General features: G+C 55.6%; 1 protein-coding gene across 1 annotated transcript in view; it reads right to left on the minus strand.

Moving 5' to 3' along the window:
• Positions 1-23731, minus strand: part of LOC112113874 (collagen and calcium-binding EGF domain-containing protein 1-like) — a 34154-nt gene that overhangs the window by 3910 nt on the left and 6513 nt on the right. Inside the window, exons 3-10 of the mRNA XM_024210321.1 lie at positions 7896-7948; positions 6823-6957; positions 6306-6443; positions 6038-6144; positions 5065-5176; positions 3452-3600; positions 2948-2983; positions 1273-1308 (exon numbers count right to left, since the gene is read on the minus strand). Coding sequence (XP_024066089.1) covers positions 1273-1308; positions 2948-2983; positions 3452-3600; positions 5065-5176; positions 6038-6144; positions 6306-6443; positions 6823-6957; positions 7896-7948 — 766 coding nt within the window. The remainder of the gene's footprint in view (positions 1-1272; positions 1309-2947; positions 2984-3451; positions 3601-5064; positions 5177-6037; positions 6145-6305; positions 6444-6822; positions 6958-7895; positions 7949-23731) is intronic.

Raw genomic sequence — 23731 nt, forward strand, 5'->3', positions numbered from 1 at the left:
TGCCCCTGCCTGCCCTGCTCCTCCTCACCCTGCAGCCTCTGCACCCCCCCCCTGCCTGCCCTGCTCCCCCGCTCCCCCAGCAGCCTCTGCCTGGCGGGGGCTTCGGATGTTCAGCGGCGACCGGGGCAGCGCGGGTCCCTGCAGCCCCGGCACACGCCGCACTCCCTGCCCCACGCCGCAGCCTCCTTCCTGCCGCGCGGGGTGATGAGTCCCCCAGTGGCCGGGGAGTCCCCGCCCGTGAGGGAAGCCCGAGCCGTTGGCTGGGCCCGGCCTCCCCGTGGTCCTGCGGGCTCGGCTGGGGCGCGCGGTCCGCCCGGCCTCCGGGGGCAGCAGCGACCCCTTCGCCACCTTCTGCAGCTGCGCCCCCCCTTCCCCCGCCCGAGCTCACTACAATGTAGCCGGGCGGCTGGGCTGCACTGCGGACCCGGCGGGTCGTGCTGGGGCCAGGCGGACCCTGGCTTATGCTGCCTCCCTATTTCCCCGGACATGTCTGGCTTTTTGGCAATTCCCCCCGGACGGGGATTTGAGTACCAAAAAGCCGGACATGTCCGGGGAAATCCGGACGTATGGTAACCCTAGAGAACTCCCTCTTGTGGGGTAGTGTTGCACCATCGCTAGGATGCACACGGGCGGGCTCAAGTCAGGCAGATTCTATGGGCCCGGCCTTGCTCGTTATGAACAGAAAGTTCCCTGGTCAGAGGAGTCTTTGTTAGTCATTAAAGTCAATGGAGCTACACTGATTTATACCAGCTGGGGAGGGCCCATTGACATCCATGGCGCTGCATCAGTTTACACCACAGGGGGATCTGACCATATGTGTACAAATTACTCCTTCCTCTAGGCTTCCCGTCTTCTCCCATTGTGTCTATTCATTGGATTGTAAGCCACTGGGACAGGGAATGTCTTTATTTTGTGGCTTGTCCAGGGCAGAGCATGTTGTCTGGCTTAATGCCTACTAAAATAAGATAGATGCATTGTGGGGAGGGTGTGTGTGTGTGTAGGGGGGTGTGCACACTTGTGAGACACACCCAGCATCAGGCTAACCTTAGATACTTTCTCAGATCCCTGGGGCCTGACTCTCCACTGCCTTGAACCTTGTGTGGCCATTTACACCCAAACACAGTGGGAACCAAGTGCTAACGAATCAGACCCATTGAATTTCACACTCACTTGCCCAAGGAGCAAGGCAGTGGGGACTTGGGGCCCAGGATGAGGTTTCTGACCCTTGCTTTGCCTGATACTCCGTGCTGCTAATTGTTTTTCCATTCTTACCGGTGGCCCTCGGGGACCGGGGTATCCTCGTTCGCCCTAAAACAGAAAGCAAAGGTCAGAGCGGGGACTAGCAGCAATATGATTTCTGTTGCAGAGCAGGGGATGGGATTTAAATCACTGTCAAAACCCATCTATTTGACAAGGGCACTGACGGCAGGGTCTTTCAGGTGGGGATAAAGCTGCTGTGGGATTTCTCAGCGACAGGCTGGGAAGTTAATGTTTTCCTGGATTCTGCTGGCAGGGGATATTCTGTGCTTTTGTTTGTAACTGTTGTCAGGGTGTCTAGAGTCTGTGCACTGACCTGCGCCAGGCCAATTGCTCCAGCTGAGGGTCTGGCCTGTTGTTTGTCCTCAGAACAAGCTGTGTTGCTGGCTAGAGTTCACTCCCAAAACCAACTTGCACCAAAGATATTTTCCTACTCACTGAGAATAAAAAGACCTCTGTGCTGGGGCATACAGGCCCCGCTCTGGCTGGCAGGGGTTTAATGAGGGTCTGTGGCTCCAATGAGCCTCACCCTGCTACATCTGCAGCCAATGTCAGGTATGGAGAGGGGAGTTCAAAGGAGAAGGCCCAGCTTAGTGCAGGGCTGAGCAGGCAGAAGATCAGAGTTCTGCTCTCTTGGGGAGAGGAGCCTGGTTACAGCCAGGAGTCGGGGACAGCTGGCAGCCTGGCTGAGTCTCCCTGTGGATGGGATGGCTGATCTGGGCCACTGACCAAAGGGGGCTGTTTGAAGACATCCCCAGAGCAGAAGCCTGGGGTGCTGATGAAGACTCCTCAGATGGCCCTGTTGTGAGCTCATAGCTTGCTTATATTTTGGGACTTCGAGACCCAGAAGGGATGGTACTCAAGCATGCCTAAGCTGGAGGGCTGAAGCCCATTGCACTGGACCCTGTGAGAGGCAGTGACTTACTGTCAGAGACACTGCGACAGGGTGAGTAATGTCTGGCTGGGCCACAAGGGGGAAGCACAGAGACGGGCCCTTCACTCCTCAAACACATAAAGCCGTCTGAGCAAAGGTGAATCAAATCCCATACTCAACACCTATTCCTACAGTACCTTGCATCCTGCAGGCTCCCAAAGGGTTTTAACAAACTGTACAGACACAGGGATCACTCACCTACCACTGAAATGCCGCCACTTCTGGGATGGAGTGCCTCACCTGTTCCGCACAACAACAGCAGGTTGACAAGATGTAACCACTCAGGTTGCAATTGGGCCACGACACCACTCATGCGGAAAGTTTTGCTGCCCAAGAGGAGGCTGCAGCTAGAATGGGGCATGTACTTGCCCCCCATGCGTCATGCCCGCTGCAGTTGGTTTTGAGACTAGAATGGACCAGTCAGAAAAGTGAATGTTTGCTACCACTGCGGTGTGTGACCCCAGCAGAGAACCCCGGGTCCCAATTTTCCTAGTGTAGATGGATCAGAATTGGTTTGCCCTGGTGTAGATAATGGCCAGAGAGGCAAGGCACTGGAGAATCAGACTCATTTTCTCCTGGCTGTAGGTCACTAAAGGAATTATGTTACTTTCGCTGGGAACTGAGACACGGGACTGGGAATCAGAGCTGTGGGAGAGCCTCTTTGCAGTGTATGTGTGTATGTGTACAGCGCCTAGCACTGTGGAGCCCCACTGGGGGCCTCGAAGGCAATACAGATAATAATGGAAGCCGTGGTACCTTCTGGCCATTCCTTCCCGGTGCCCCAGGAGCGCCCTAGGAGAAGCACAAACACAGAGCTTAGCACAGGAGTAAACAAGATCATTGCAGTTCTGGGTCTGCAGCAAGTGCATCTGGAGAGTGGAGAGAATGTGTGGCATTGGGTGGGGCTGAGTGCCTGCTAGCTGTGGGGCGGGGAGCCAGCTCCGGTGGCTTGGACAGGGGAAGGATGCTGGTGGCTGGAGGTCCAGCAAGTGGATCTGGTGACGGGAAATGCTGCTGGCTGTGGGTCTCTTGGAGAGAAGGGGAGAGGCAGGAAGTGCTTGGGACAGTGGGTCTCTGCAGGAGAGGGGAAGTCACTGAATCTGACTGGGCAGGGTTGGGTTGTGTGTGTGGGAGGGGCCCATCTGCCAGGTCTGGGCAGGGGAAGGAGCCATTGGCCGATGGGGATGGTGGGCTGGACTCCAGCGCTCTGGGGGTGGGGCCAGGATGCATGACCCAGCGAATGGGGCTTTTGCTACTCACCACTGGTCCCCTCCGTCCGATTTTGATATGTGCAAAGTCAGGATACGGTCCCATTGGCCCCATGTCCCCGCGGGGCCCTGGGGTTCCCGAAGGCCCTGGAGGTCCGATTGCCCCTGGACTCCCTTTCTCCCCTGTTGCGCCCGGGTCACCTTAACATAGAAAAAGGTGTTTGATTTCTGAACGAGGCCTTAAAGAAGCAGAGCAACTGAGAGCATTAATACCAGAGAAGGCCCTGGCCCAGGACCCCCTGGCCAGAGGGTTTGGATCCAATCTTTACAGAGGGCCTAGCCCAAACCCCAGAGCCCACTGCTCCCAGGTTAGGGAGCGTTTCTAATCTAGATCCTGAGCAGAAATCTCTGCTTGGGTCCATCTCCGGTTTGTATCCAACTTGGATGTCAGCCCAGCACCCCCCCTGCTCCCTGAGAAGCCCTAGAGCTGTGAGCCCAGCACGGAGAGTGCCAGGGCTGCTCCCCTCCCCAGGGGCGGGAGCTGGGACCAGGAGGCTGGTAACTGAAGGCTGCAGGTTTGAGGCAGTCTAGGCCGGTTTGCCCATTGCTTGTTAAGAGAAGTGTGTCTAACCCCCACTGCCCCCAACCACCACTAGGTTACCTGCCAAACAGGCAGCATTCAGGGAAGTGCTCCTGCTGGCTAGAGAGAGGCCACCTGAAAATGGCCTGGTGTATGCTTAAAAATTTGAATATAAATATTGTCTTTACATTTCAGTGTATTGTATATAGAGTGGTATAAACAAGTCATTGTCTGTGTTAAATTTTAGTTTGTACTGACTTCGCTAGTGCTTTTTCTGTAGCCTGTTATAAAACTAGGCAAATATCTAGATGAACTGATGTACCCCCAGGGTATACCTACCCCTGGTTGAGAACCACTGACCTACACCAATGGGAAAACCCCTTCTGTCACTGTAGGAAGCATCTACAGTACAGCAGCACAGCTGCAGCACCTGTAGTGCAGACACAGCCTAAGCTACCTTCCATCCTGAAATGTGCCAAAGTATTAGGAGGGGATAATTTACTGCTGAAATGCAGCCACCTCTGGGGTGGAACGTAGCAGTCCTCCTGCTCAAGTGACACTGCCATTTTTAGGAAGAGGGGAAAGAACATCCCCACCCACAGGGCGAATTATGGGGAGCAGGATGTAACACTCTGATAGGGGGGCAGAATTATCCCCCTAGGATTAGGTCTGCATGGGCCTCCGCCATCATCCCTGGAGCACTAAGGTCAGTGTCTTCCACTGCACCATCCACACTGCCCTAGGCCCTGCTAGTCTCCTCAGGAAAGGGGCGAGCCATGCCAAGCCCAGAGAGTTAATGCAGCCTGGTATTTCCAGGGTAGTGGGGATCCAGGCTTGAGAAATTAGCCAGGCCAAGAGGGTAACCCCAGCCCAGCTCTTGGCAAAGGTGCCATGGGGACGTAGAATGTCCGTTGCTCGCCCACTGTAGGTGTTACTCCTGCAGGCTGATTGCACCAACCCAACCCTATTGCTTCCCTCTGACAAACAGGATTCTCGCTTGGTCTAATGAAAACCAGTGCTGGGTCAGACCCTCACAGGCATCCAGCGTCTCCCACCCCAGGAATCTCCAGCACCCCAAGATGTACCTGGAGGCCCCGGGGGACCTGGGGGCCCTAGGACAGGAGGACGGTCTGCTGGTTTTTGGTTAATCCTCATCCAGGACTTCCCACTCTCATTATCCAAGCCAGGGAGCAGCAGCTGGGGAGGGGAAGGAAAAGAAGTGCAGACAAGCCCAGTAAGGAACGAGGGTCAAGCAACTTCTGCAGCCTCATGCCCCAGGGGATAGAGTGTCTACAGAGTGATTCCCAGTGCCAAAGGCTGGAGAGCACCATTGAAAGTGGGGGACATAGATTCATCCTCCCCCACACCTGACCCTCCTCTTCCTCTCGCAACCTCCCCAGCAGCCTGACCCCTGGCCCATGAGCACCTACGCCCACCCCTTCCAAATCTGAGTGAGCGGCATTGCAACCTAGCGCACAGGGTCACAGAGCCACTCAGGTTTGGTCCAGCCAAAAAGTGGTCAGGCCATGGCCCAGGTGGTCCCCCTGGCTTCATGGCCTATGCCCAGCAGGCTTGGGAGGGAATGGGAACTTGCTGCAAAGGATATGCAGATTAGCCGAGAGAGGGAGGACCTCTGGAGAGAGGGTCCTGCCCCTTGCATGCCCTTCCCCAATGGGAGTGGCCAGAGAGGCACCTACCCCAGCACATCCTTTAAAAAAAAGCCACGTGGGGCATATTCAGAACAGGTACAAGTGGATGCAACTGCGCTGACTTCCATGGTCTTGTGCCCACTTCGCACAGGTCTGAATGTGGCCCTTGGATCCATTTCTGCCCCGGCTCTGACTGGACTGACTGAGCACGCCTGTGTGATCAGGGCGACCACTTCCTGGACTACCCATTTCTTTTCAGCTCTGACTTGGTGAGATTCGGTTGCGGGGTGGCAGCCCCAGGGGCCCGTAGAAGGTTGCTTCTGCAGGTTTGCCCCAGACAGCTGTTTGTCGGAGCGCTGCCAGCTGTGGCTGACCAGGAATCGGAGAGGCTCAGAGGTCATTGTCCCACCTTGTGTCTCAGCTGGGAGACTGTCTGTTTCATACTGATGAACTCCTCACAGGTGATGGAGCAGGACCTGGTGCCCATCAGGGTCTCCGACTTGACCACTGTGGTGCCTGGAAGAGAATGACGCACCTGTGTCAGTCGGCAGCAGGAATGGGGAGGGTGGACCTGCAGCCACCGGTCAATGGAGCTACATCTGCTTGAGCCAGGGCTGGCGTGGCCCCAGGGTCGGACAGTGCTAGGACACGATCCCTCTCCTGGTTCACGGACTCACCGTTGCTAGATTTCAGGCAGGTTGTCCCGTCAGACGCTATGTAATAGCCACGCTGGCAATGGCACCGGTAGCTGCCCGGGGTGTTCGTACACAGCTGGTCGCAGACGGCACCTCCGCTTTCCACACACTCATCGATGTCTGGGGTTGAACACAGAGAAATGTCAGCCACAGCTCAGCCAGGGGAGCACCAGGGGCCACGGAGGCCTCGTCAGGGAAATGGACGCAGCAGAAGGGAGATTCATATGATCCTGCAGGCCAGGCCAGGACATACACACATCCCTTGGCGATGGCAACCCTAAGGTGGGTCTCTGGGAACCTTTCCCTAGACACCTACATTGGATGCTGGAGCCTAGGGACGGCTGTTACCTGGCATAGCCTCTCCTGCAACAGAGTCCTCCAACCGACCCCAGGCCATGGAAAGATGTCGCGTGTGTCCATTTATCACACAGGAGCTATTCCGGAGCCAGGCCATTGCCACCAACCCAGGCTAAGGGCGGGTACCCTTGGGGGCACTCACCCAGGCAGTAAGGGTGCAGGTGAGTCTTGTGGCGCTCTCTGTCGAAGCGATAGCCAGGGAAGCACGTGCACAGGACGCGACCGAAGTTGTCCGTGCATTGCTGCTCGCACGGGAAGTCGGCGCACACGTCCACGCCTGCAAAGAGGGGCAGATGGAGCCATGCTGGGGGTCAAGCATGGTGGGTTGGACCGCAGCCAGTGCAGCCTTGCAACTAAGAGTGACCCCCCCGCCCCACATGACAGTGCCTTGCCCTGGGCCAAATCTTCAGCACGGCTCTGACTTCCCTGTAAAGATGCAGATTTACACCAGTGGAGGATCCGGTCCCATGTGTCTCTGCATGTGTAAGTAATTCATGGCTGGGCACTCCCCAGTAACTAGCATCCTCAACCCAATCTCTCCCTTCCACTAGGCATCCTCCTCACCTCCCTCTTCCAGCTGCCAAACCCTCCCCCCAGCTCTAACTGGCAGGTGACCCAATTCCTCTCCCAAGCCTCCCAACCTAACTGCGTCAGAGCTGCCCCATCCCCACCCTCTGTCTAGCAGCACCCCAGGTGTCTAGCAAGAGCGCAGACTCCAGACCATCATGCGCTGGACTCTGCTGAGAAGCTGGCGGGTCCCACGTTCAACAGAGACTAGAGATGAGCCTGGAGCAAACCCGGTTCCAAACATCCCTGAACTCATGGGAAGATCTGGATCAGAACTTTGTGACCTGGACCCACCTCCAGAATGAAACTGATGGACCCTTTCCCATCCAACACAAAGCAGAATGCAGAACACCTCGTCTGCTGAAATACCATATGCCCGGTGCTAAAGGTGCGATGTGTGAAAACAGAGAACTGCCATCACGTGGTACAAGAAGCAGCCCTGTCATGAGCCAACATCTCAAGAGCTTTCACCCTTGGAGCAGGCAGTGGAGAAGGCTGCCCAAATCATGCAGCAAAGTCTCCCAGAGTCTTTCCAGGTGGATGGTATCATCCTGGCTTTTGTCTGACATGATCTGTGGCTTTAGTGCCACCTGAGAATAAGTGTGGACAGAGTGAGCAGAATGGGAGAAAGCTCCTTCTTATACTTACTTTCCGGGATACACTGGCCCATCACAAACCTATAGCCCTCACAGCACTTCCTCCTGGGGGAGAGAGAGAATCAGACTATTATTTATTTAATTGTACCACCTAGGAGCCCTAATCATGGCCCAGGGCCGCATTGTGCTAGACGCTGTACAGACACAGAACAGACAGGAGCTGCCAATCTAAGTACAAGACAAGAGACAACGGATGGACACAGACAGATGGGTGAGCACAAGGGAACATCGAGATGCTCTTGGCCTCCATGCCGGGCAGTGGCCTCTGCACACCAGCAGTTTTTTGTAGGCCTTGTGGCAGAGGAGCGGTTTGAGGAGAGACTGGAAGGAGGCTGAGGTGGTTTTGCTGATGTTTACGAGGAGCTCCTCCTGCATGTGAGGGGCAGCCTGGGAGAAAACACAGAGGGGCTTGTTTGAAAATGTAACGTGAGCGCTGGAGGCCGCATTGTGGGCCACTTGCCAGCTCGAGAATCAACGTGAGACTAACAAACGTCTGCCCAAAAGCAGTTCGCTTCTGTCACAAGCAATTGGGAGACCTCCCAGAAACAAGCAGGGCCAGATTCCCCACTGCATCGCTCCGGCATGAGGCCAGTGTCACATTGCTGAAATCAATGGAGACGTGCCAACGAAAGGAATGACTCAGGGTCATGCATCAGCCGTTTTAGGGTCTTGGCTGAATGCTGAAGACCTTATTCAGGCACTGCAATTTACAAGCCTGAAATGAGGACTCTAGGATTTGGGCCTGATTCTATCATTTACATCTCTGTGAGATTATAATCTAGAATTCCTTACATTGCTTATTATCTGTACCCCAGCAACTGAGATCAGGGCCCCATTGTGCTAGGCACTGAGACACAAAGAACCTACAATCCAAATAGACAAGCCAGACAAAGGGGACAAAGTCAGTGCCAGAGCTGGAATTAGAACCCAGATCTCCTGAGTCCCAAACCAGTGCATTATCCACTGGACCATGCTACTTCTCTAGTAGTTATAGAACAGCTTCAGCCCTGAAGAGCTTTACAAGCATTGGGCCCACTTGTGCCCCGTGCCTTCATCTTTCTCCAGCCTCGACTTTTGCTGACGCTGGAGCCTGAGGATGACATCGGGTCACTTTGTTGGATACCTGCACCACAGCTGTTTCTGAGGAGCCCGTGCATAGGATTTTTTTTTCGTGACCTTTCCAAATGTATTCGCAGCTGGACTGATTGTTCCTTCCCCTTTGTACCCCCAAAGAGGGTGGCAGTCACACACTGTACCACAAGGGGGCAGCACCACCACGGTGTCTCTTGTATCTACTTTGTGGCAGAAAAGAACCCAATCTCTGAGTTTGAATCAAAACCAGGAGGGTGGAATATGCTGACTGGCCTCAGCAGAGGCCTTGTTGAAGGGGCGCGAGAGGCAAGATCAGCCAGGTGCCCAAAGCACTGCCCTTTCTTTCAAGCCACCCACCTGACCCGTGGCAATTGTGCTGGAAGTTGGAACCAGGAAATGGAGCATGCTGGAAGCCACCTCTGATGTATGCTGTCCCCTTTAGCTCTGCTGCACTCTAGTTAATAAAAACAGCATGGAGGAGCCAGCGGGACATCTACCATCTCTCTCTCCCTTCCCCTCCCCTGCTCTGTCTCTGCCCTCTCTGTCTGGCTCGGCACACTTCTCCAAATCTGGGTCTCCTCTGAGGCCACCCTCCATGTTACTTCTGGCATTGTGAGGCTCCCAAGGAAGGCTGTTGACCCACTGTGAGTCTAGGCCTCTGCTGGCTCTGATCCCATGGCCCCAGCTCCCTAGGAAACGAGGATTGGAGCAGTGACGTGACCTGCCTATAGTCACGCAGGCGATCAGTCGCAGAGTCAAGAATAAGAACCCAGGAGTCCGACTCCCCTTCCCACGCGCTCAGCGGTCGATTGTTATGCAGCAATAAGGGATTCACTGACAGTTTAAAAACCTTCCATTGCAGACTGAGCCCCTAGTCTCCTGAAGCCATGTCTCAAGCCCTAGAAGGGACAGGCGAACAAGAACACAATGGCATTGAGTGTAACAGGGCACTATGGGGAGCAAAGATGGATTCCCAGCACTGGCAGGGCGTTGAAGCTGAAGTCTGACCTGCCACAAGCGTGCTGCTCTGAAGAAGCTAATTTCTCTGAAGACTGGGCCTTTTAGTGATGGGGCACTGCTTCCCCAGGGGAAGAATGGGTTGGCTGGAGAATAAGCAAGAGCGGATGGTACCCCAGGCTCTAGCCGAATTTAATGTTGATGTCTACAGAAGCCATGTGCTGAGAAGGGAAACCTGTCCACCGCCCTCGGTGCTTTCATTAAAGCCGGGGCAGGCTGTCAACATGAGACACGTCTGTGTGGAGCGGCGTCCTGACGGACTACACGCCGGCAAGGTTTGGAACGAGGCCGCCTGCTTTTAACTCTGCTCTCTGCGCCAGAGGAAGTATTCAGCCCCAGGAGAGAGGGAGCCAAGAACGGAGTCAGCGCTAGAACTAGAGCCAGTAGAAAAGCTTCTGTGGGAACGTCTGTCCCTGTTTGGCAAAAGCTGATTTGACTAAAACAAAATGTTTCCTGGGACTCTCTCATTTTTGGTGAATTTTCAAGGGGAAATGATTGAAATGTTGTTTCGATAAGGTAGAAATGTTTCATTTAGACCTTTATCAACACGAAACATTTTGATAAAGTCAAAATGCTTCAATTGTATTGTTTTGACCCATCTCACCCTGACCAGTCGGCACTGCCACGCTGACCCCATGGGCAGGAGGACGCGAGCCAGCCTAGCCTTGAAAGAGTCTGGTTGTTGTCCCACCTGGTGTAGATGCGGACCCGACACTTGTAGCCAGGTCCTGTTGCCTTTGGGTCAGGTTGCAGGGCTCTATGCCGTGTCCTGCTCTGGGATTTGGACAGGTGGCAGGCTGTGCCAACCAGAGCTGATGATGGACACCAGAGCAGGGGCTGCAGAGAGCTGCCCGGCATCCAGCTCTCTAGCATTAGCGCTCTCCACCGACCTGCCCTCCCTTCCCCGCTTGGTTCTCAGCACTGCACTCCCCAGACCAGTCAGAGCATCATGTACATGATCATTGGCCTCTGTTTCATGTAGCCTTTCCAGTTGAGAGAATAGCTGGGTTAGATGCTATGCCATTCTCTGCAGCACCTCCTGCTGGAAGAGACTGGGACGGCAGTGTGTTTAGTTTCCTGTGCTGCCCACCAGGGAGAGCCGTCACTTTCCTGCTCCCAGGTGTGATTTCCCTGGAGAAAGGCATTTTGGCTTGGAGCTGCCAACCTCTTCCTCGGGCTGTATCTGAGCAGTTTGTTTTCTTGTTGGAGCGGGGTGCTAGGGAGGCCCTGTCTCACGCCTTTCACTTTTCTTTCATCAGAGGGCAGCTTTGCTCATGTCTCTGGTTTGTTTGTTTTACACCCATATCTGCCCCTGTTGCCATGCGTCACATTTTCCTTTCTAAGCTTAATTAGCCTCACCATGAATCTTCTGCCCCATGCTGGGTAAAGTTACTGGATCCCCTCTCCTAGCCAGGTCACAGAACTGCTGGGGGCTGAAGTGGGACTCTTACCGTGACAAAGGACGTACAGCAGCTGGTGAAAGAGCAGGGGGCAGAGGGGGCATGTGGGAGTACAGTTTGTGGTGTACAGAAGTGGGGCCATTGCAGTCGGAGGCAGTCTGTGCCAGGGGTTAGAGCACAGGCCCAAGAACCAGGCCCTTTGGGTTCCTCTATTCCTGGATCTGCCACTGACTCACTCTGTAACCTTACGCAAAAGCCCCTTCCCCTCTCTGTGCCTCAGTTTCCCAGTCTTTAAAAGGGGGATAACACCTCCCATCTTGGTAAAGTGCGTTGAGATCTAAAGCAAACTAAACCAGGCATGGGAGGGGGAGGAGATAGGGGGGAGCAACACCCCCAGAGCCTGAAACAACACTAGCTCCTGCTGCATGTTCTGCCTTCCTGCCACTCAGGTGAGGGCTGGGGAGCAATGGCTGTCCAGCTACTGGGCCTGCTTCACTCTCTAGGGCTGCACAAAGGGAGAGCTGGCCAGGATATGTGGGCAGAGGGCCTAGATCCCCCATCTCTCTGCTACCCACTCCATACCCCACATTTACCGCTTTAGAGGAGGGAGGACAGTCAGCCACCCTCTCACTTGGCTCCTTCCCTCCATTATTTAAGCTTTAGTTTAAAACAAAGTTTCCCGCCCCTCTGCTTGCAGAGAAAACCTTTTGGGGGTGTGGTGCTGCCTGCCTGAGTCTGCAGCCAGCCAAACACTGGGCTGTGTTCTGCTCCCACTCGTCTGCATGTAAACTCGGTTCCAGGGAAGTCAATAGCACCACACCGCTGTAAAGCCAGTGAGAGTTAGGTCAGACTTAGGCTACCTGGCTCTGAGAGAGGGGGGCCTTGATGCCGGAGACTAACAACAATTTCAACTCCCCCCCCACTTATTTAGCCCACCGCTGCCCGGTCTAGCAGAGGCTTGTCCTGGAGTATCTTAGATCTTCACTCCGCACCCCCCTGCCCCTGCCACACACAACTCCTTTGCTTTGCTTTCCTCTGCACCACCCACTTTGGTAGGCCTTATTCATTTGGGCTGATGTGCTGTCTAATACCTGTCAAAGAAAAAATCCCAGCTTGGAGGTTTGTTTCCCTTGCTGCTACAGGCAGTAGCATCACCCCCAATGCAATTTCTCTCCTGATGTCTATTTCACAGTGGGCTGGGTGAAAGGGAATGGGAGATCAGTGGCAGGGGAGGTGGGAAGTACATCCATCATCACCACCTCTGCATGGCGGGTGGATGCTTCTAATGAGAGAGAGAGAGCCCAGGGGTATGTAAGTTTCATCTGTCTGATGCTAGAAGCAGGGCAGCGGTGACCTCGTGGGAACAGATTGGCACAGAGGCAGCTGCTACTGCCTGGGAACTGCTGTGGAGCCGGGGCTCAGAGACGAGACAGAGCGATCCCAGCCCTCTAGGGAGAGAGCAGGGAAGCAGAGCAGAGACCACCAGCCAATGTCAGCTTAGTGCTCCAGACGGGAAGCGGGGAGATGCGTCCCTGGGAACAGAACGAGGATGGGAGAGTCTGGTTAAGAAAGTCAATTGAATCCCCATGCAGGGGCGATAAGAGTCCAGACTACCCTGTGCCAGGGTCCTTAAACCAGCTGGATTTGCTGCTCTGGGGAATTCCCCCTATATCAGGGGAATCCTGGCAGAGTCCATAGCGGGGGTGTGGGGGGTGTCTAGGCCATACCCCGATGTGAGTCTCTGGCACCAGGGCATGTTGGAGAGAGGGGTCATGGCCAGCGTATTCCTGTGCACTGGCTATTCCCAGCTGTTGCAATGGTCCTTAGAGGCCAGACACAAGTGAGGGCAGGTCTTGGGGCTGATCTGCCCTGGGCCAGAGCCAAACTGACCCCCTAGCAACTTCAGTATAGGGGAGGCACCTTACCACCTTTCCCCACCACCCCCTCTGGGTCTGTGTGCTGAGCGCCCCTCCAGTGCCAGGATGAATTTGGCCCTTTGTGCCTCTGTTCTATGGTGATGGGCACTTTAAAAATGCTGAACAGAGAAGCAGGGGATGATCCTTGCCTAGCTCCACCAGCTGGTGCAGAAACCAGTTAGACTAGCAAGGTGCCCAGTTAAATCGCTGGCTCTGGAACCAGTTAGCACTGGATCCCCTGCCCCACCCCCAAAAACCACCAAACAAACCTGCTGATACTGCAATCAGCTAATCATGAGTCACCAATGTACCAGCAGCCTGTCTGCTGTCTAAGGGTCTGATCCTGAGAAGGTTCCCAGTGCAACTCCTACTGCAATCATCTTGCAAACTCAGTCTTCCCTGCCCCCAGGCAGGAAGTGCCAGTCAGTGCAAAGGGGTGAGGGCTGCCATTTGTCTCAGGGACATAGGGAAGCTAATCTAGCTGCAGGCCTGGGGAGCAGCAGCAGGCGGAGATGAGTTTTATGAGGGCATAAGCTCCATGCAAACCATCCGGGCTGCAGAGCCGCCGCAATAGCAGGGAACGTTACAGAAAAAGCAAGGGGATTTTGCTGAAATATGTTTCGTAAAAGCCACTTTAATCCGCAAGGGGGTGGGGGGGCTGTTAGAGACGTTCCTAGCATCTGCCTCCGCTGGGCCGTGGCAATGGCATGAACTACGGTGGGACAAAGGGGGCTGATGAAATCTGAGGCAGCTGCGAGCACTGGGGAACTGCAGGGGAAAGGTTCACTGGAAGGGAGAAGCCTTGTAGAACCCCAGAAGCAGACGCACTCAACTGGTAGCATGGAGGAGATGGTGGATTCTCTGTAACTTGAAGTCTTTAAACCATGATTTGAGGATGTCTGTAACTCAGAGGTTAGGGGCCTATTACAGGAGTGGGTGGGTGAGGCTCTGTGGCCTGTTACGTGACGGGAGGTCAGACTAGATGATCATGATGGTCCCTTCTGGCCTTAAAATCTCTGAGTCTATGAGATGCGCTTCAGGAGAGAACTAGTCGACACCAGGAGCGGCAACAGGGTTTTTGCCACCCTAGGCGACAGCGCTCCTCCTCAGAGCATTCGGCGGCAGGGGTCCTTCCGCTCCTCATCTTCGGCAGCGGGTCCCGGAGCGACTGAAGGACCTGCCACCGAATTTCCGCAGAAGACCCGGAGCGGAAGGACCCCCCGCCACCGAATTTCCGCCGAGGACGGCAATATGCCGCCCCCCAAATCCTGCCGCCCTAGGCGACTGCCTAGGGTCGCCTAGTGGAAGCGCCGGCACTGGTCAACACGTGCACCACTACCATTGCTGTTGTAATGGTGCCAAGAGGTGCTGGCCATGCAGGCAGCACCGGAGATCACTGCCTCAAAGAGCTGCCAGTCAAAATAAACAAGACAGACAAAGGAGGGGAGAAGAAACAGAGATGCAGAGAGGGGAAGCGACTCACCGATAGGAGGCCCAGAAAGCAAGTGTGAAAAATCGGGACGGGGGTGGGGGGTAATAGGAGCCTATATAAGAAAAAGACCCCAAAATTGGGACTGTCCCTATAAAATCGGGACATCTGGTCACCCTACTCCCCGAGGTCACCCCGCAGACCACTGTCAGGGCCTGGAACAGAACCCAAGTCTCTCCGTCCAGCGCCCTAACCAGTAGACTGCACTGCCTGCTGAATTTGTCTCTCAAGCATTTTTAAAGTGTGTCCCCTGAGCACTCCGGGACGAGTCACACAGGGCCAGAGTGGTGAATAAGGACCGCGCATTCCAACTCTGTGACTCAGGGACGTTCTCTGACCCTGGGGACGCTGTCTAGTACAGAGTGCTGGGAATCAGCAACTGAAAGAGCCCTCCAGTCACTGGTTAACCAATTGGGCCTGGGGGGGAGGCTGATTACCAACTCAGATTGGGGCTGGGGTAGTTAATGAGCTAATTAGCCCATTAATAAGGAGACTGGATAAAAGAGACGGGGAAGGAAGTAAATGGAGGGTGATGGCAGTGAGCTGAGCCAAGCCAGGCCTGACAAAAGGGAGTTCTCTGGTGGAGGCACCTCTTTGCCCCCCACCTTTGGAGGAGGGCTAGTAAAACCAGAGGCCATTGTAAATCCTGTGCCTGCACAAGTCAGAGAAGGTGATGAGGTGAAACACTGCGTGTAAGCTGCACCGTGGTATCTGCACAAGAGAAGGTCTGTGCGTGTGTGGAATAAAGAGGGGGGAGGGATAGCTCAGTGGTTTGAGCATTGGCCTGCTAAACCCAGGGTTGTGAGTTCAATCCTTGAGGGGGCCACTTAGGGATCTGGGGGCAAAATCAGTACTTGGTCCTGCCTAGTGAAGGCAGGGGGCTGGACTCGATGACCTTTCAAGGTCCCTTCCTGTTCTAGGAGATAGGATATCTCCATTAATTTATTTAGGAGCAGGGTGTGCCCCGTCACAAGGCCCAACAGGCACTGCTCTCTAGTCACTTGGGCCTCAAAGGTATTTAGGTGCCATTGGAAGTTAGGAGCTGAAATGCCTTTGAGCAATGGCTCTCAGCCTTTCCAGATTACTGTTCCCCTTTCAGAAGTTTGATTTGTCTTGCGTACCCCCAAGTTTCACCTCACTTAAAAACCACTTGCTTACAAAATCAGACATAAAAATACAAGTCTCACAGCACATTATCACTGAAAAATGGCTTCTGTTCTCATTTTTACCATATAATTATAAAATAAATTGATTGGAATATAAATACCGTACTTACATTTCAGTGTATAGTATATAGAGCAGTATAAACAAGTCATTGTCTGTATGACATTTTAGTTTGCACTGACTTCACTAGTGCTTTTTCTGTAGCCTGTTGTAAAACTAGGCAAATCTCTAGATGACTTGATGTACCCCCTGGACGACCTCTGCGTACCCCCAGGGGTGAGTGTACCCATGGTTGAGAACCACTGCCTTTTGAGGACCTTGCCTGGGACACTGTCCATTGATTTCTTGTGGATCTGATGCTTGGTCTGTTTGCTGAATTGGCTGCACCTACCCTACTAGTCAACAGGGGGAGGGGCAAGTCTAGCCCTTCTTGCCTTAGGGGGAGTGGGCTGGGGGCAACAGTTTCCCTCTTGTGCAGGGTGATGGAATGGAGGGAAGGGGAAGGTTAGTACGACGGCCGGCTGATGGGTCAGCGACAAAGAGCTCGGCAAAGCAGCTAGTGGGGCAGGGGTTGCAGCTTCAGGGCCGAGTTCTTGGGGGGAGACACTTGGCAAATGCTGCTGAGATTCATCCTGCACTGCATTGGAGAGGGGACCCAGCTGAAGAGGCAGGAGATCCTGTTCTTATACACCCATCCCCTTAGCACCCCGCTCTCCCACCCCTGGTGTACCATGGGGCGGGCGAGAGCCTGGTAGGGCGGAGGCTATGCCGGCAGCCCCTCGGGAGCTGTGTGTTCGTGTGCCCATTTAGCAGAATGCGGAGAGGGGCAGGAAATAGCCATGTCCATCTCTGGGGAGGCAGTGATCCAGCATCCGTGTCAGTGACACTACCCTAGCTGCTGGGCTGCGGAGGCTCAGTCCGGGTGAGGGTTATGCTGGTGGTGGCGGCATTGCCAGCCGATCTGAATTCTGGGCAGATGTGCAGAGCCCACTGGGGGAAGGGCGTGGCCACAGATCTCAGAAATCAACTCATTCCTGGGGTACACGCAATGAAAACCAGAGTGCAGGTGAGAGGGTCAAAATGAGACTGCTGGCTGGGGACCTCAAGCAAAGAACCCTGGACCCGTCCCTCTGCTATCTATCAGCCTGGTCTGGATTAGTGCCAGCAGCCTGTAGATGAAGCAATCCACTGCCCAATACCAACCCCCTGCCCTGCCCCCTGCTCTGGCTTTAAGTTCTCTGTGTCTCCTGCTGAGCCGGGTCCTTGCCCTGCCTGGGCTGCTGCTGCCGAGCTGTGGTGTGTCACTCCAGGCAGGGTCCAGCCCAGCAGAGTGGAGATGTCTGTGGTGTAATTCAATTAAAAGCAAAAGCTGTGTTCCCACAGAGTCGGGGGCAGGGAGGAGCCTGTGGTTTGTTTTCTCAAATCCTCTGTGGAGACACTTTAATTAAAATGACCTTCCAGTCCCCCCATCCCCCAGCCTCACAATGCACCTCGAGGTCTGGCACTGGTGCCTACACATGGCTTTAACCCTTTGTGCCTCCACAGCCTGGGCCCTGAACGTCTCTCCTCACTGGCCCAGTCCCTCCCCCGAGGTCCTGCCCAAAGATTCTCCTCTCGGCAGACCTGGACTCCGGCGTTCTGTTCTCCGCACAGAGACCAAGTTCCTGAGAGCAGCTGTGCAGGCCAGAGAGGGGCGCTTCACCCAGCGTTTATCTGTTGATACACCCTGGCCTTCCACAGCCTTTCTGCTCTCTAAACCCCATCCCCCTATTACAGTGTGGTCTCATTTAGGCAGATAGCATTGTGTGAGCTCCTGATCCGCTTGTCTGTCTGTCTAGGATACAGCCCTCATCCCCCAAATCTCTAGGCACCTCCTGAAAGTTTGCGCCGTTAGCCTCACAGTACACTTCAAAGATAGGGCAGCATGATTAGCCTCACTTTACAGCTGGGGAAACTGAGGCACAGTGAGGCTAAGTGACAGAACCAGAGTCACACAGGGAGTCTTGTGGCAGAGCTAGGAACCCTCAGTCCAAATCTAGTGTCTTAACTACAGGATCATTCTTCTGCATTCTCTGCCAGGCAAAAGAATTTTGCTGTCACACTGGGGGGCAACCTGATTGACGTCACTGGGAATGCTCCAGTGTAAATCTACTGCCCAGCACCCCAAGCGAGGGGAATACGGAGCCTCCCCTCAAGAATGGGTGCTGCAGCCATGGTGCCCCCTCCGGGCTGGCGGGGGAGGGAGGACTGGAGCAGACCTCTCTCCAGATCCCATCTGTGTGCTACCAAGCAGAGAGGTCCATAAAGCTGGGCTTTGAGCGGCCTTCTCAGCTCCTTCCTTCTCCAACCCCAGCACCGTGGGTCCACATTGAGAACAGAATTTGGCCTTCACTGTTTACCACCCGCCCCCAGTTCAGAATCAGCTGCAAATAGAGCGAGTTGCCCTCTCCAGGTTGGTCATTGGAAGGCTAAATGAAACAGCACCCGGCACGAATGTGTGCCAAAGCTCACCCATTGCTCCACACCTAGGGCGTATCTACACTTGAAACGCTACAGCTGCAGCAGCACCACTGTAGCACTTCAGTGTAGATGCCCCCTGGGAGGCAGTAGCTAGGCTGATGGAAGAAGAATTCTTCTGTCAACCTAGTGCTGTCTACACGGGGACTTAGGGATTTTCCCACCCCTGAGTGATGGAGCTGGACCAAGCTAATTTGCTAGTGCAAGCCAGCCCGGATCACCAGCCAACCATAACTTTCTGCCTTTGGACTCGGTCATTCGGTACTTCCCCCTCGCTGGAGCTATACTTTCCGCCTAGAATTGGGATGGCTCCTTTTCAAACATTGTCCTCTGGGATGAAAGCATCACACGACGCTCACACTGTGACTACCCCAGTGATGGCTCTGGAAGTTCTCACTGTCTTGCTTGGGACAGTCTTGCCTAGGATATTATCACACTGCGTCATACCAAACTAGGGAGGGGAGATCCATTGCATTTCCCTCCTCCACCCATTCTGTAATCGCACGGCAAGGTCCGATCTCAGTAAGACTGTTCTGCTGCTGAGGCTGCATGGTGCTGCCTAGCTAAGTTGCCCTCTGCCACAACCTCCCTACCCCTCCTCCTCCTCCTTTGGGTGCTGTACTGAGATCTGGGCTGGGGTCAGCTGACTCTGTGCCAGGAGGAGCGAAGAAGTTGCTCCAGCTGGGCACAGAGACCACCATGACTATGGAAAATCTAGAGCAGAGGTGGGCAAACTACAGCCCGTGGGCCACATCTGGCCCTTGGGACCCTCCTGCCCGGCCCTTGAGCTCCTGGCCTGGGAGGCTCGCCCCCGCTGTTCCCCCTTCCCCACAGCCTCAGCTCACTGTGCTGCCGGCACAATGCTCTGGGTGGCTGGGCTGCAAGCTCCTGGGCAGTGCAGCTGCAGAGCCGGGGCCTGACCTGGTGCTCTGTGCTGCGCGGTGGCGTGGCTGGCTCCAGCTGGGTGGCACAGCTGTAGCTCCACCAGTCACCGGTGCTCCAGGCAGCGCGGTAAGGGGGCACGGAGCGGGGGGGTTGGATAGAGGGCAGAGGAGTTTGGGGTAGTGGTCGGGGGCGGGGGTGTGGATAGGGGTCGGGGCGGTCAGAGAGCGGGGAATGGGTTGAATGGGGGCAGGGTTTCCGGGGGGGCAGTCAGGAAGGAGAGGGGGGGTTGGATGGGGGGCAGGGGGCTGTCAGGGGACAGGGAACAGGGAGGGGGTGGATGGGGCAGGGGTCCCGGGGGGGCTGTCAGGGAACGGGGGGGTTGGATGGGGCAGGAGTCCGGGGGGGCCCTCGGGGCAAGAAGCAGGGGGGGAGGCGGATAGGGGGCGGGGCCGGGGCTGGGCCACACCTGGCTGTTCGTGGAGTCACAGGCTCCCCTAACCGGCCCTCCATACAATTTCCGAAACCCAATGTGGCCCTCGGGCCAAAAAGTTTGCCCACCCCTGCTCTAATGCATCGGTGGGTAATGCATATGGACGTGCTGTGGGATCGAGAAGGGACGTTGGCTGCATTTGGGCTAGATTCCAATCCCCGCCCCACTTTTTGCCTGAACTGAAGGGGAGGATGCTCAAGGCCTTTCTTTTGGGGATAGTGTTAGGGAGCAGCTAGAACCAGCAGAGCTCACCCTTCACCTGACCCCCTTCTCAGCTACGTGCACAATCCAGCTGTGAAGAGACTCCTGGCTAAACCCTCTGGACCAAGGCCTCCCATCACTCAGAGCTGGCTTGAACGTGGAGGCTGAAGTGCCCTCTGGCTCCAGGAGAGGAATAGTCTCTCTAAAGCAGGGCTGGGAGCTATTGGTGGAGCAAAGTTGGGAGGCTAAGAAGAAAGGGTCTGACCTGGAGACGTGCCAATGGGAGATGTGGATGCTTAGCTCTTCTCAGGATCAGGCCCTAGCTGAAGACCAGATCTTGGTCCCCACTGAGCCAGCTTGGCACCAGTCTGGTGGCACAAAGCAGCCTCCAGGCCTGTTTCACCAATTACCTGGAGATTTTCCTGGCACAGGGGAAATCGCTGTGTGGGCAAGAGCCAGTATAGCCAGCTCTATGCTACCCCCTCCTGCCACCCCAGCACAGGGGTATGGCTGGGGTAGAAGCAGGGCCGGAGCAACCCATTAGGCGACTTAGGCGGTCGCCTAGGGCGCTACAATTTGGGGGGCAGTGACCGCAGCGGTATTTCGGCGGCGGGACCTTCCGCCGCCTCTGTGTGGGGCGGCATTTTGGGGCAGGACCTTCCGCCGCCTAGGGCGGCAGAAAAGCTGGCGGCACTCTTGGGTAGAAGGACCAAGGCCTGAGCTGCTGTGCACCAGCAATGCAGTCACTGCATGAGCTCACCTTGGACCAACTGTGAGGCTGTCTTGAGTTGGGGACTGGACTGGCAGAAAAATCCTGCTCTAGCTGCTTGCTCCCAGCTACGCCGGGTACTGCAGGGCTGGTGCCAAGGACCTGGCCCAGCAGCTCTTCCAGATTGCAGCATCAGGGCTGCTGAGGCCAGTCAAGCTGGAGCTGAAGAGGGGACTGCGAGGATATGTGATGCATGTCAACTGGAGGGGCTATGCTGATTCAGCATCCCCCGAGTCAGGGTTCGGGGGGAGCCCCAGCCAAGTCCAGCCCTGCCTGTGACTCTGAAGCCGGTGCTGAGAGAAGCAGCAAATGCCCACTGGAATAACCCCCCCACCCTCGCTCCCCCTCTGCGTCTCTGCACAATTTCACTAATTAAAATGCTGGAGCCCAGCTGCTGCAGTAATGAAAGAGTTCAGGGGAAGCTCGGCTCGGCAGGGCCCTGCAAGGTATTTGGCCCTGCTCCCAGCCAGCCCCATAATCATCGCTGACTCAGCAGGCAGCTTGGGCAAAGGTTCATCCAGCCAGTGACAGGGAACAGGGGGGGTTGCTTGCTTCCAATTTCCGCTCCAGCCCTGGTGACAGCATGCAGAAACCTCAGAGGTCTGCCCAACAGACTAGGTAGCAAGACACTGTCCATTCCGGGGGCTGCTCATAACACTGGATTGGGAGAGGCGACTCTACCCCACTCCAGTTCCACCCTTGTGCTTTGCAATAGTAACTTCTCAGCCTCTCCTCCTGCTAGGGGGCTAGTTAGTCACAACAGGCATCTGAACCTCTCCACATAATCACTCAGTGTTTGTGCTTCTCTCCTTTCCTCTTACCTCACATTCCTTCAGTGGCTCACTGAGTGGGGTCTTCTCCTCCCTCAGCCTGGGTGTCCCACAAGGATCTGTCCTCCTCTTCTCTCTTTACCCCTTGCCTCTGGGGGATCTCAACCACTCACATGGCTTCAGCCACTGTCTTTATGCCAGTGACTCATAACTCTACCTCCCCTCTCCTGATCTGCCTCTCTCCATCCAATCCGCCTCTCGCCCTCTTGCTGAGACTGAACTGATCTCCCCATCTTCCCTCCCTAGCCTTCCCCGCTTCCTCTATCCTTACTGATCACACCCCCAACCCCTCTGACACTCAGGCCTTGGGGTCCTCTTTGACTCCTCCCTCACTCCTTTGCCCCACCCATCATTGTGGGGTGTCCCAAACATGCTGCTTCTTCCTCTGGATAACATTACCGATGTTGGCACAGGGCTACTTGGGGATGGTAGTTACTGATTTCATTTATTCATCTGAAATCTAACAATTTTGACTATATCCGCTATCCCCTTCCCTAACGCAACCTCGGATACAGCTTTATACAATTTTTTGGAAGGCTGGAAGGGACTGTTTGGATATGTTCTCTGACCTACACGGCACAGAGTATAGCAATTGACCTAGTGATTCCTACACTGAGCCCAATAACTTGCAGTTTAACTAAAGCAGGGGGTAACATCTTCCTGGCTGCGCTGCCCCAGTCATGTTTCCATGTAGACACTCACTGCAGCGACGGGGGGGGTTCTCCTGTCCCTGGAGTCAGGGCCGGCTCCAGGCACCAGGCACCCAAGCTGGTGCTTGGGGCGGCACCTGGAGGGGGGCGGCGCGGTGCTCCGGCCGCCGGGGAGAGCGGGACCACAGCCGGGGCTCGCCGCCCTGCCCCCGGCGCTCTGGCCGCCGGGGGGAGAGCCAAGCCCCCGCCGGGGCTCACCGCCCCTCCCCCCCCCCCGGCGCTGGCCTGCGCCCCCCCCCCCCGGGGGGGGGGGGGGAGGGGCGGCGGAGGCTTTTTTGCCTGGGGCGGCAAAAAAGCCAGAGCCGGCCCTGCCTGGAGTTCAGGGATTCTCAAACTTCATTGCACCGCGACCCCCTTATGACAACAAAAATGACTCCACGACCCCAGGAAGGGGGACTCAAGCCTGAGCCCACCGGAGCCCCACCACCCCGGGTAGGGGGTCCAAAGCCCAAGCCCAATGGCTGCAGCCCTGGGCGGGGGGGCCTGTAACCTGAGCCCTGCTGCCCGGGGCTGAAGCCAAAGACCGAGCCCCACTCCCCAGGGCTGAAGCCTTTGCTTCAGCTTTGGCCCCAGGCAGCAGGGCTCGGGCTTTAGCCCCGGGCCCCAGCATGTCTAAACACCAGCCCTGGCGACCCCATTAAAATGGGGCCATGACCCACTTTGGGGTCCCGACCCACAGTTTGAGAACCGCTGCTTAATTCACACACCCCACGAGAGGCAGTAGCTAGGTCAACTTCCATTGACCCAGCACTGTCTGCACCAGTGGTTACATCAGCTTAACTACGTCGCTCGGCGTTGTGGCTTTTTACACCCCTGAGAGATGTAGCTGTGCTGATGTCAGTTCCCAGTGTCGGCCAGCTCTGCGTGACCTAGTGGCCAAGTCCCATTTACACATGTGATTTAAGAGCCTAAGGGCTTGGCTACACTCAAAACTCCAAAGCGCTGCTGTGGGAGCGCTCCCGCAGCAGCGCCTTGAAGTGCGAGTGTGGTCGCGGCGCCAGCGCTGGGAGAGAGCTCTCCCAGTGCTGCAGGTTCTCCACCTCCCCGAGGGGATTAGTTTACAGCGCTGGGACACGGTTTACACTGGCGCTTTACAGTGCTGTAACTTGCTGCGCTCAGGGGGGTGTTTTTTCACACCCCTGAGCGAGAAAGTTGCAGCGCTGTAAAGCGCCAGTGTAGCTATAGCCTAAGGCCTGGTCTACATCAGAAAATTAGATCGAACTAACAAAATCAGTCAGGGGTGTGAAAAATCCACAGCAGCGTAGTTAAGAGAACCTAACCTCCGGTGCAGGCAGCATTAGGTCAATGGAAGAATTCTTCCATCGACCTGGCAACCACGGAGGTGGAT

This window comes from Terrapene carolina, unplaced genomic scaffold (genome assembly GCF_002925995.2).
Source record: "Terrapene carolina triunguis isolate 2854851 unplaced genomic scaffold, T_m_triunguis-2.0 Scaffold67, whole genome shotgun sequence".
Taxonomy (NCBI): Eukaryota; Metazoa; Chordata; order Testudines; family Emydidae; genus Terrapene; species Terrapene triunguis.